This window comes from Carettochelys insculpta, chromosome 21 (assembly GCF_033958435.1).
Source record: "Carettochelys insculpta isolate YL-2023 chromosome 21, ASM3395843v1, whole genome shotgun sequence".
NCBI lineage: Eukaryota > Metazoa > Chordata > Testudines > Carettochelyidae > Carettochelys > Carettochelys insculpta.
Window position 1 is genome coordinate 11,211,668 of NC_134157.1, and position 13,337 is coordinate 11,225,004.

The 13,337-nt window shown below is 47.1% G+C and overlaps 1 protein-coding gene across 1 annotated transcript; it reads left to right on the forward strand.

The window, feature by feature from the left end:
• Positions 1-3,635: 3,635 nt before the first annotated feature.
• TOR2A (torsin family 2 member A) lies at positions 3,636-12,132 on the forward strand. The gene is made up of 5 exons (XM_075015264.1): positions 3,636-3,874; positions 5,883-6,148; positions 7,385-7,560; positions 9,364-9,491; positions 10,310-12,132. The coding sequence occupies exons 1-5, from the start codon at positions 3,736-3,738 to the stop codon at positions 10,552-10,554; spliced, it is 954 nt and encodes a 317-aa protein (XP_074871365.1). The 5' UTR covers positions 3,636-3,735; the 3' UTR covers positions 10,555-12,132.
• Positions 12,133-13,337: the final 1,205 nt, after the last annotated feature.

Below are 13,337 nucleotides of genomic sequence, written 5' to 3' on the forward strand. Positions count from 1 at the left end.
TCTGTGGTGGCCACTCTGCTGAGTCGGAGCAGGAATCCTCCCTGCACCTCTCTGAAAAGCTCCCATAGAGGTCCTATTTCATCCTTCTCACGAGGTTTCTGGGGAAGCCTGCCTTATACTGTCCTCCATGGTCGGACATCAACCGATGACAAGCCACCATCAGGCAGCATTGCAGCACAAGGTCCCTGGCCACATTCAGTCAGCATCCTGCCCCATCACTCTGTGTGATTTGCAGAAGACCAATATCGCGCATGGCAACCTGGATGAAGCTGGGGAAGTTTGTAATCAAGACCATAGCAGTATACCTCCATTTGCTCATCCCCAACAAAGCACAGTTTAGTGACTGCCACAACCTCCCCATCACCTCCAGCAGGAACCCTGTGGAAAGGGAAAGTTGAACTCTGCAAGGGAAATGGAGGAGCGGCAAACACACAGTGACTGCGTGAGACCCCTGCCACCACAACTCTCCCTCCCACTGGCACAGCCCCATGATACCGCAGTCCCCCTTTGCAAATGAAGATGCATGCCTAGTGGGGGGAACTGCAATTTGCAGCCAGTGCCATACATGCTTTTAAAGTAGAAACAAAAGAGAAACAGCCCCAATCTGTTCCTCACCATGCCTGCCACTGAACACAGTCCACCTGCTCTCTTAAGATCTGTCTGTTGTGCCTGCTCTAGGCACTTAAAAACATAAATTTTGACCTTGTACATAACACTTGCCTATTATGTAGGACAGATGTTCTTTCACTGTCAGAGATTAGCTTCCGCATTCTACAATGTTTCTTCTCTAAAGTCTGCCCCTCACTTTTCCTGTGTTCATCAGTGCATCACCTCTGAAGTCTGACCTTCACTTTTTTTGTTAAAGAAGGAGTGCAACAGTGAGTCTATAAAGTCCTCCAGCACATCCTCTATCACAGATCCGAAGGTGGAAAAAAATGTAATCGGGATGTCATGGTTAATGGGCAAATGCCAACATCGACAGTGCACAAATAAATGTACAGGGAATAACACTGCAGGATATGAACAGAGCAAGAGGAGAGGAGACCAGGCAAGGAACACAAAGCCAAGATCCTCAGGCTCATGGGACAGCAAACAGAGCTGCTGAAGAACCTGGTAGATGCAAAGGAGAAGCATCCGGAGCACACAGCCCTCCTGCTCCCATGATGACCTCCTCATGAAGTTCCATGGCCTCCCCGCACAGGTGTCCTAGACTGAGGGAGAGGGCAGGGGAAAGTCCAAGGGCAGCTTTGCACTCAGCTCCCAGGGACGTCTCCTGGAACAGAAGGCTGTCGTTTATGGGATTGCTGAACAGGGGAATTGTACCATGCCACTTGCCCTTGCTCCCACCCATCTCCCCCAAGCTCCTACCCTGAACTCCTGTTCCCTAAATAGAAAGGCATAACTTCTGAACAACAGGAATCTTTATTGCTCATGTTATGCCATGCGGTAGTGGGTGTCTACAGACCAGCACTTAATGCATGGGGCACCCTGTTAATAGCAACATACATGATTGTTATATCCCTGTCTGGTCATTCACAAAACTGGTTTTCAAAGCCTCTCTGATTCACAGTGCCCATTGATGTTTTCTCCTTATTGCCCTGGTGTCTGGCTGCTCATAATTAGCAGCTAGGATGGCGATCTGCCTTGATCCCCACCTTGGACAATGTGGAGATCTACTGAGACTGAAGGACAACAACTGGAGGACTCCTGGGATCAGCTAGAAGTTCTGTCCTGAGACAGAGTGAAATGGAGGAGACTGGTCGGTGATCTATGCACCACAAGAATGGCTACACAAGAGATCTTACACCAGTGCAGCTGCATTGATGCCACAGCAATGTCTGTAATGCAGACATAGCCTCCTACACTGGGACCAGTACAGCTACAACAACACCTCAAAACAACTGTCAAAGCGTCTTTGGGTGGTAGCTTGGCAATGAGGGCATAATTTATCACTAAAAACTGGCTGCTAAAAAGGCAACAGCCTGACATGAGCAGCCATCTATCTGAGCTCAGGTCCTTGTGTCCTCCCATGCTTAAAACCAGCAGGCTTGGAAACATGCTCAGCAAACCCTTCCAGCAACCTCCTCCATACAGTGCTCGGGGGTGGGGAGGTGGGAGAGGGACAGGCTCCAGTGGCAGCTGCTATAAACTCTTTCACCCAGGGAGCCTATCTGCCATGCCAAGGCCCCTGGTGTACAGGGCAAAATGAGCGGGTAACAATGGAGGCCTCTGGAGCATTTCCATGCTCCGAAATACCAAACTTACTAGTGTACTAATCACCAGTTGTGAAAGTCTCACTTGTGCCACACAGACTGTGTGTGTCTCAAAGACTTTGTCAGCTGCATCCCACCAGAGGACAGCGGCTGCTGGTTCCCCCCAGCGACACTTTTACAACATGAAGCAACTTTCTTCTAGCCTGCCCCTGCATCGCAGCTCCATCCCATTTCCAAACCCCGGATAAAAACCTCCCCCCGTCCCTTGCTTTAGGATTCCCACAAAGGTGCACTTGAGCAGCCAGTCAGGAGAGATTCAATTGCTGCCTAGCTCATTAGCACAGTGCCCACAGTTAAGTATTTCATTTCTCCTGGTGGTGCATGTTCTCACTAGAGATGTAAAAAAAAAACAAAACAAAACCGCACAAAAATAGTAACTGTGTAACCAATTAAAATTCTATCACTTACATGGTTAAATGTTTTACTGAGTGTACCTGTACAGGTAGCTAGGGCTGTCCCCATGCTCCTGGCTGCCGGTGTAACATCAGTAACTGCCACTGGCAGACTCTTCTGTCAGTAGCAGATTTCAACGTACAGGCTGATCATAAACCGCTCTCTGTCACATTTTGCCGGTGCACCTTGAGCTTCTCCACCAGAAGCTATGGCTGCATCTACACTAAGAGGTGAAATCAAAGTTAAAGGAGTTAGCTCAATATTAAAACTTTACTGTCCTCACTTTAAATACGATTAGCTTGAATCAGTGAAGCCTCATGCCAATAACAAAATGTCAATGCTACTGGATAGATGCAGCGTCAATTTAAAATTTAAAATTTTGAATGAAGTCTAGCATGGGAGCACCATGGCTTTAATTTTAATTTATTAGCCTCCACAAGTGTCCTGTATGTACCCCACAAAGCTACCCAGTGACCCTCCATGTACAGCCACTTCCATCTCCGCTGCTCTCCCCCCAGGTGCACAGGAAGGGGACAGGAAGCCAGAGAATTTTTGATCAAATCAGAATTTGAATTCTGCGAGCGCCCAGGCCTGCAAATATGCACCAGCCCTGCGCCTGGGATCCTGGCTGCAGGCTGTGTCCCCGCACCCCGCCCTCTCAGGGGACCCCAGCAGAGTTGAACCCTTCCCCGTGCCCATAAGCGCCAGCTGACCCGTTAAACCGGTTCGTGGGTTACAACTCCTGCAACCCCACTCCCACGTGCCTGGTGCACACACACGTGTCCCCGGAGGGGCACCTCTAAAACACGCCCACGCCTCGCACCCTGGCCGCGCTCCTCTCCCGGGCCGCCGACACTGCCGCTCACCGGTCCGGGGTGGAGACCGGGCTGCGCGCAGACCGCTCGGCAGCTGCAGGAACGTCGCGGGAACTAGCCGCTGCCCCGCCCCCCACTTAAGCCCCGCCCCCGCAGGAGGTGGTCGCGGCGCCTTCCCGCCTCGCAGGAGCCGGCGCCGGCGGCGCGCGGGGCAGCCTGGGAGCGGCGGCTGGGTCCGCGCCCGCTCCCGGAGGATGGGGGGCGGCGCCGTGCCGCTCCGGCTCGTGCTGCTCCTGCTGGGGGCCGTGGGCTCGGCCTCCCCCTGGGACCTGCGCGCGCTGCGCTGCAGCTTCTCGGCCGCCTGCGAGTGCGAGTTCCGGCCCGACGTGCGCGGTGAGGGGGCGGGGCGCTGCGTGGCAGGGCCCTGAGGGGAGAGCCGCGGGGGTGGGGGGGTCAGGAGCCGGTCCCCGGGAGGGATCCCTCGGCGCCGGGAGCTGTGCCCTGGCTCATCCGCGCTGGAGGGCCCCCGGGGAGCTGTGGGTTGCACCGCTGCCGGCAGAGCGGTGGCTGCCCGGCCGGCGTCGCTCTTCGCACGTGCCCGTGGGAACAACAAGAGGCATTTGGCGGCTGCTCTGTGCCGCCCCCCCCCCCCCATTCTGGGGTGACGCATCCCGGGGAGACACTGGATCAGCAGGCCCCTGCCCGGCTCTGCGGGGTGGTGGCTGTATCGGGCTCTATGGATGGTTGTGGGGAGCTGCTCCTTCTGGGAGCATCCTTAGCTGGAGGAGGACGGATGCCTCGCCCCCCCCCCCCCCCCGGAGGGCCCTCCAATACAACCAGTTCCTTCAGGGCTGCAGCAATACACTGTTCCCACAGCTACCCATTTGTGCTGGTTGGAGCTTGGTGTAAGTGTTCACAGGCAGACTCGAACCTGGGACCTCTGGAGCGTTGTACAGGTGCTGCTATAGTTTGAGCTAAGAATCACTTCCTTCTCAGTCTAGGCTGTAGAGGACACTTATGCTCTCTCTGTGAAGTGGTACAGGTGCCACTATAGGGACAGTTAACCACACCTGGGTGTGCAGATTACATACTTCTCCTAGCTGAGGAAGCAGGTTCTGAGCTTCAGAGACCCGGGTGAAATCCCAGACACTCACTCACTTGCAACTGCCCACAGGCAGACTTGAACCTGGACCCCTTAAGCTTTGTAGAGGTGCTGCTACTGTTTGAGGTAAAAACTAGTGGGCTCTTAGTCAAGGCTGTAGAGGACACACATTCTTTCTCTGTAAGGTAGTCCAGAACAGTGAACCATACCTAGGTGTGTGGGTTACACAAGGCCTGTTGAAAGATGCCCTTTAGCTTCAGCAGCCGTTCTGTAAGAATCCTGCTTCCTGAATGGTTTCTTTCCTGGCTCTTCAGTGTTCTGGCATTTTAGTTTCAAATGACAGTGAACCTGTTTCCTGAAGACCTTTACTCTCCATACCGTCCCCTGAAATTCTTCAGGTTTTTTCCTTTTCCTAACTGTGTTCCATTACTCCTAGTTAGACTCCTTACTACCATTCTGAGGCCAGACCTACGCTTAACCATTTGATCAATATGTAACAGTTGAGCTATGTCTACACTACCGCTCCCCTTTCAAAAGGGGGATGCTAACAACACACATCAGGATATGTGGCATAATGGCAGCTGCAGCACTTTGAAAGTGCCGCTTTTGATTGCGCGTTGCTCGTCTACATGGGGTCCTTTTTGAAAGGACTCCATAGATGTTGGAATCCCCTTATTCCTGTTCTATTATAACGGTAGAGTTAAAGAAGAATACTTTTGAGCAGCAGTGGGCAACCCAGGCTAGTGAGTGGGCTGCATGGATGGCCCTCCAGCTCAGTGAGCTGCAAGATTGTCCTTACCAAGACAGGCCGGGATAGGGTAATTTTGCTAATTGCACTTGCATACCTAGAATTTGTTGGGTGTGCCAAATTGAATAGTAGCAGTGCTTTGATTAGCTGCAGAGGTAGCCCACTCCCTCATATGCACAGTTGTGTGCAAAATCAGCACACGCACGTAACTTCGTGTGGCCTTACTTTATATGCATGTTACTTTAGTAATACCAATAAGAAAAAACGTAGGCAGTCAAAAATCAGTGGAATAGGGCATCCCTGTGCATGGACAGTGGTAAACAAAATGTCTCATGGGCCACACATAGAACCCCAGTGGGTCACAGATTGCACACTTGAGAACTCATGGAATTGGCAGCTATGAGTCAGCTGAAGTTATCCCAAAGGAAGAAATATCCACCAACCCAGAATCTGAGGTGAGGGAGCAGAGGTGGCTTCAAAAACAGCCCAAGTGACTTCCATTTCTTCACCCAAAACACCACCCTCTAAATCTTGGTTTGGATTAATTTCAGGTCTGGAGTGTGACTTGGCCTTGAACCTGTTTGGGCAGCACCTGGTGAGGCAACTGGTGGTGAAAGGAGTGAGAGAGTTTTTACAAAATCATGATCCTGTCAAGCCCCTGGTGATGTCCTTCCATGGTTGGACTGGCACAGGCAAAACGTATGTCAGCTCCATGCTGGTCCGCTACTTGTTTCGAGATGGGATCCGCAGTCCCTATGTCCACCAGTTCTCCCCAATAGTGCACTTTCCCCATGCTGAACAGATCGAGCAGTATAAGGTAAGAATGGAGACTGCCTCTGAAAGCTAAGTTACCAGACTTATTTCCGCTTTTGATTAGCTAGTCAGCCATTGGATAAGTATGGAGACTTTTCTCCTGCTTTCCAACACACATTGTAAAGTGCAATATAAGATCTTATCTGAGACAGATTTGGTGCTTTCAACCTGCTAATTAACCCTGTGGGATACTCTCTCAGCTTTACAAATAGGAAAGAATGACCTAGGACCAGTGACTTGTCCAAAGTTGCATGGCAAGTCAGTGGAAGCAATGGCTGTATAACCCAATCTCATTACTAGCCCTGCCCTGTTTTAACCACTTGATTATACTCGCATTAACCTTGGCATTGCCCAGAAACTAAAAATAGTTATGCAAGAAGTTTAACTGACAAATACTGAATGAAGCAGGAAAGTTAATGACATTTGTGGATTTTCTTTACACCATGTGTAGAGGAAAAAAAACATATAGCTCTTGATTCCTCAGGAGAAAGAAACATTGGGTTAAAATTCGCTGTTGGAAAAAGAGCTTCAGTTAAGGCTTAGCACATTTCACCAGGACGTATGTACATGAAAATATGGAATGATGTAAATAGGGACCAGCTGCAGCATTGTAAACATGTGCAATTGCTGTCAGAGGAGCCTCATATGCTTACACCTGAACTGAATTTGGTTAAAATCTATTTTTCTACATATCTGGCCGGTCTCAACATCGAGTGAAGGGAGAAAGTATGTGTTCTATAATGTCAGGAATCTGACTATTAAACTTGTTGAACTCCTTAATATGTTTGATTCACTCTTAAATGTTTCTTCTTTAAATTGCTTTGCATTAGTAAGACGATATTAAATTAGGCAAAATTCATTAAATGAATTGATCATCAGTTGAATAAAGAGCCAAACAAACAGTTTTCCAGAGAACTTAGCAAATGGTAACAAGTATCAGAGGGGTAGCTGAGTTAGTCTGTATCTTCAAAAACAACAAGAAGTCCTGTAGCACCTTATAAAGTAACAGATATTTTGGAGCATAAGCTTTCATGGGCAAAGACATGCTTTGTCAGATATGGTAGTCACTCTTGCAGAGCATCACAGGTCCTGGTCTTTGGACCAGCAGTTTTTGTAGGTTGCTGTTTCTGGCATTATTAGCCCAAGTTGAGTTCTTGTGTAAGCTTAGCTCCTGTTAGCTCAAGTTACCTCCCATAGGTGTGGGTCTAACTGGCTTGGTTGTTTGGTTTGATTTTTCCAGGAAAATCTGAAGAGTTGGATCCAGGGAAACTTGACAAACTGTGGTCGTTCGGTGTTTCTCTTTGATGAAATGGATAAAATGCATCCAGGTCTGATAGATGTGATTATACCATTCCTTGGACCCTCCTGGGTTGTGTATGGAACCAACTACCGAAAAGCTATCTTCATTTTCGTAAGGTAGAAGAGATCCCTCTTCAGCAAGTGTAGCTGGGTTGGAGATAATTCTAATGCAATGCTACTACTATGATCAAATGTTTTTAAGTTCCTTCAATTTTAATCACCAAGAGCAACTCCCTTCTGCCAATTCCATGAGTTCTCAACTCATTTTAGTCCCCAAAAGGTACAAGGGCTCAAAGTGCTTTGCCTTTTCCACTAATGGAAAATCATTCTCAGAGAGTCCTTATCAATGGTTCACAGTCAAGCTGGAAGCACATAACAAGTGGAGGGTTTGGGGACTGATTCTGTTCAATATCTTCATCAACAATTTAGATAATGGCATAGAGTGTACGCTTATAAAATTTGTGGATGATAAGAAGCTAGTAAGGGTAGCATGTGCTTGGGAAGAGAAGGTTATAGTTCAAAATGATCTGGAGAAATGGCCTGAGATAAGTAATATGAAGTTCAATAAGGACAAATGCAAAGTACTCCACTTAAGAAGGAAGAAGCAATTTCACAATTACAAAATGGGAAGTGACCATCTAGGAGGAAGTACTGGAGAAAAGGAGCTAGGGTCAAAGTGGATGACAAGCTGAATATGAGTCAACCTTATGACACTGTTGCAAAAAAAGCAAACGTCATTCTGGGATCCTTTAACAGGAACCTCATTAGCAAGACATGAGAGGTAATTTTCCACTCTACTCTGCATTGATTAGGCCTCAGCTGGAGTAGTGTGTCCTGTTCTGGCACCACATTTCACAAACGATGAGGAGAAATTGGAGAAGGTCCAGAAAAGAGCAGCCAAAATGATTAAAGGTTTAGAAAACATGACCTATGAAGGATAATTGCAAGAATTAGGCTTGCTTAGTTTGGAAAGGAGAAGACTTCCAAGTACCTAAAAGGTTGTTACAAGGAGGAGGGAGAAAAATTATTCTCCTTGACCTCTGAGAATAAGATGAGAAGCAATGGGCTTAAATTGCAGCAAGGAATATTTAGGCTGGATGTTAGGAAAAACTTCCTGCCCAGGTGGTTAAGCACTGGAATAAATTGCCTACGGAGGTTGTGGAATCTTCATAATTGGATACATTTAAGACAGGTTATACAAACATCTGTTAGGGATCGTCTAGGCCCCACTGGGGCTCTTTCTGCAGCCTGTGGACTCTCAGCTTCCTCCACCCGCATATGCCTCTCACACATGGGAACAAGGGAGCCTCATGCCTCCTTGCTCCTTCTCCAACCTCCCAAAACTTTTGTACAAATTGCCTGATTGATGGTCTGTCCTCACTACCCCCTGCTTCCCTTTCAGAACTGGAACACCAGGAATCAGCTGTTGCCAGCATTCCAGCTCTAGGCGTGATGGGGAGGAACAGGGACAACGTGCAAATCCAGTGATTAGTGGCACTCCAAAAGTGCTGGGAAGGACAAGGAGGAGTGTAGGACTCTGGTGTCCCAATGCACGAGAAGCACATGGGGAAGGAGGGACATAGGTGGAATCCCAGTGGGCAACAGCCTGCTGTGATGACAGAGGGCCACTCATGTGGCCCACTGACTGTTTCCAGTTGCTCATTGCTGAACTAGAAGGTGCTTGGTCCTGCCTTGAGTGCAGGGAACTGGATTCAATGGCCTCTCAAGGTCCCTTCCAATTCTAGTATTCCGTGATTCTATTTGACAACTTCTGGAGCAGTCTTCATAGACCAGTTAGGAGACAATAGCAAGACTGCTTCCGTGCTCACTACAGGAGGCGGCACAGCCAGTGTAGTACAGCAGACCGCGTTAATGTCGTGGGATAATTCACTGGTAATTTCTTGTCTTGTTCTTGTTCAGCAATGGAGGCGGTGAGCAAATTAATCGAATAATGCTGGATCTCTGGTATGCCCGCAAAGACCGTGAAGAGGTCAGCCTGCAAGAGCTGGAATCTGCAGTTTCAAAAGCTGTGTTTGAAAATCCCAATAGTAAGTCTCTCCACCAACAGGGAAATGCATTTCAGCTAGCATGTTCACCAGTGGGGTGAGCCACACCTTATTTTGAATAAGCCAGTGATATTTATACAGTGTTTTACACATACACGCCTAGCTCTTATCATTTTTCAGGACGAGGCCTGAGGTGGAGTTAGGGCCTGGATGGGTTGCTTTGGCAGATGAAAGAAGTTGTTCTGCTTTACAAACCTACAGAAGCATTGCCATGCTTAGCAGACCTCTGGTGGGAAAAGGGGCATTCACAGAAGACAACCAGAGTAATAGAGTATAGTGAGAATCTAATTAATGGCCTGATTCTGAGAGATACTGAGCACTTAATTTGGCTTTTTTTCCCTGCTCAGCAATTCTTGGGATTGGACCTACATAGTTATGTCTGACCTATCAGTACAATAATTAGGAACCATACACTTGAAGAACACCGGATTTGACTGCTATTCGCAAACAATAAATGGACCACCTCCTTCGGTTGAATCTGGCATAGAAGCAGATCTTTTGTCTCTTTTGGGTACTCTGACCAGAGCCCTGAAAATCTGTGGATATCTGCTTTTATAGCCACGGATACCTGCACTTCTGAATGCAGATGTATTGTTTACCCTCTTTGTGGATTGGATGCAAGTCCAAATTTTTGTACCTGTGCAAAGCTTTAACTATGACTTCCTAGCAACTAGCTCTGGTAGCTTTAACATCTGATTCCTCAAACAGTGGGAACTTCTCCCTTGCCAAAAAGGTTCAATTAATAGAACTGCAAGAAACTCTGAAGGTAAATTTCTTTGCCTCTCTTCTTTCACCTGCAGATGGGTTTTGGAAGTCCGGAATCATTGAGGAGCACCTCATCGACCTCCTCGTGCCTTTTCTCCCAATGAAGCAACACCATGTTAAACAATGTGTGGTGAATGAACTCACCCAGCAGGGCGTACCAATACAGCAGGACATCATTCAAGCAGTTGTTGACAGTATCCCCAGCTTCCCAGAGGAGGAGAAGGTGTTCTCATCAACAGGCTGCAAAACGGTGGCCTCTCGTGTCACCTTCTACTCCTAACCTGAAAAGTACTTTTTCTCCAAAGAAGCACACAGTTGAGGATAAAGCAGCCCTGGGAGGATACGTTTACCCATGGATTTGCTCTGATTCAGAGGAATGGAATTTCAGAATTCTTAAAGCTGCCATTCCCAATAAAACAGGGATGACCATTAAGCGCAACAGACTGTGGAACTCTGATAGGACAAGTGCTGCACCTTGCCCTCCAGCCCTGAGGAAGAGACTGCTGGATATAATGTTGGGAACAAAGAGCAAACTAACCTGATTCTAAGCACTATATCAGTCTGTTCTTTGCCCTGGTACATGGTGAACACAACAGCCAAGAATACCACCATGATCTATATGGGGACTTCAAAGTGGAAGAGGTTGGGATGTATCCAAGTAGCTGGGAAGGGTTCTTGGCTACTGCCACCTCAGTATGAGAGCTAGAACTGTGAACATCTTCCTCATTCTCTAGGCAGCTGTCAAAATCTTTGACCAAGCTACAATTAATTATCTTCCCAAGGTGGCAGACAACGGAGTCTTATCTGCTAGTGCTTTTTAGTTACATTTTTAAGCATTTTAAACATAAATCTCAGTAAGAATGTGCCAGTGCTTTAGAGCCTGCCATACTGCTCTTTGAACAAATGGAGCAGTCTTATCTTGAGTCTCTAGGATAAATGTTCAGAGCCAACTTTTCTCAGGTTTTCTTTCACAGTGAATAGGTGCTGATAAGTGAGGTTCCAACTGCAGTATCCCTTACTGTATTAAGCATAAGAGACAGGGAAAAAAAAGTGTGATTTCTGCTACCAGCTCTGCCCAGGATATGAGGTGTGATGCTGAGTAAGACCCTTAACCTCCCAGGACATTTCTTCTACCATAGAATACTAAGTCATGTCCTTGAGTCAGTAGCAAATACTTACGTCTTGCCAGGACGACTGGAGAGCCATCTACGTCAGTCTTCCCCAATATCAAAACAGTGATTCCTACCTCACTGGGAGACAGGGCATTAACTAATAGTTTTAAGTACCAGTTATTTGTCTTGTGCTGTATTATGTTGTTAGGGTGAGTGTGTCTCATCTGAGTTGCATTTAGCTGCTGAACCTCTTGCATATATACTGGAATTTGTCATTCTGACAGGACACTGCTGAGAACCCTGGCAGAACCAGCTTCCATTTCACTCCACTGCCTCAGATTCAGCTTACTGTATCACAATTCATTGCTGAGGTGGCTTGGAAATAATTCCTAGGGAATCTAGTTCCCCATGCATAGCTGTCACTGACCAGCACAGCATCCTTTGTCCTCTCACCCTATATGAGCTGCCTAACCCACACTGTGAAAGAAAACAGTGTAAACTCTAAGCAAACAGGTGTGGGAATAGGCAGAAAAAAGCGAGGTCTGGGAAAACTGGCTTGGGATGCCACAGGAAGGTCTCTGCCATAAAGCACTGGAGCAACTTGCACTCAGCTTGAGAAGGAACCAGCACTATGAAATTCTGCTCGGAGCATGCACAAGATACAGTTGGACCAAGAGACAGATTTGCAGTTGAACATTTTGCCTCTTACAAAAGGTTCATTGTTTTTAATTTAAAATAAATCTATTTAAAAAAACATGCACAAGTAGCAGTCACTTACTGGGATTCCAGGTGGCATTTTATAAGGGAGGTATCTGTGATCCTGCAAATGCATTGGAGTGGCTGCTTGATGTGAGAAAAGTAATGCAGGCAGGGACACAGAGCTACCTACTGTCTGACGATGGAAAACCAGAACGGGGACCTTTCTTGAGGGTGTTTAGAGAAAGTGAAGGGGCCATATTCAACTAAGACGGACCATGCATCCTCAGTAGGGGTAGCTGGTTTAGGGAATGGCGAAGTCTGAGCTATTTTCTGCCAAAGTTAAGCCTGAAGAGAGCATTGGCAAGTGTTTTCTCTGCAATGTGTGGTCCTTTGTTTAAAGCCCAAGGACTTGCTCAGGAGACCATTAAAAACACACGAGAGGGATTAGAGCAGAACAAATGTCTCAAATCATCCTACAGTCACAGAATTAGGGTGAAAATGTCACTACTAGCAGGGAGAATCCTGTTGCTGCAGTTGCTTTTTTCTTAAATTCTCATGGTCAATTTCCTCATCTGATTTAATGCAAATTTAAACTGACACCTTTTGGTTGTTTGGAACACCGGGTCTAGCATTCTCCTCTCCACCTAAATCAGAGTAGTAGAGGTGAGAGTTTAGGTGAAAGGATAGGCGTAGCTTCAGATTTTAATACACAGCATATGTATGTCAGCCGCCCAGCATGAGTAGCATAAGATAGCACCTGTGGTTTGAGTTTGTCCTAATCAAAGCATGTCTCCTGCTCAGCCTGGATTCAGATTAATGCAGATTATCATTCACAGCTAGTCTGCTTTCCTGGCCATTACAAAATCCAATTCTGTCACTGTGTGTGAACGTCCCGTTAGATGTTTATTTTTAAAGCAGCAATGTGTCAAGTTTCCTGTTAATCCAGCACCCCTCTGTGGCACTAGCTTGCATTACAGCAAAACTTCTAAATATAGTGACTTCCTGGAAAATACCCTGAAGTTCTTGCCAGAGCTGTTTTTTCTGCTTTGGAAACAGTTCCTAGGTTACCTGGACAATGGTTGGACCTATACCTAGCAAGAGGAAAGGGTGAGTCTGCAGACACCCTCCTCCCAAAAAAGAAACAGGAGGGGGCTAAAGAGGAAGAGATAAACAGTATATTTATTAAACTAGGTGGGAGGAGAAGTGTCTAAATGCACTTACTTTCCATTTAAACACAGCTTGATGTCTAACC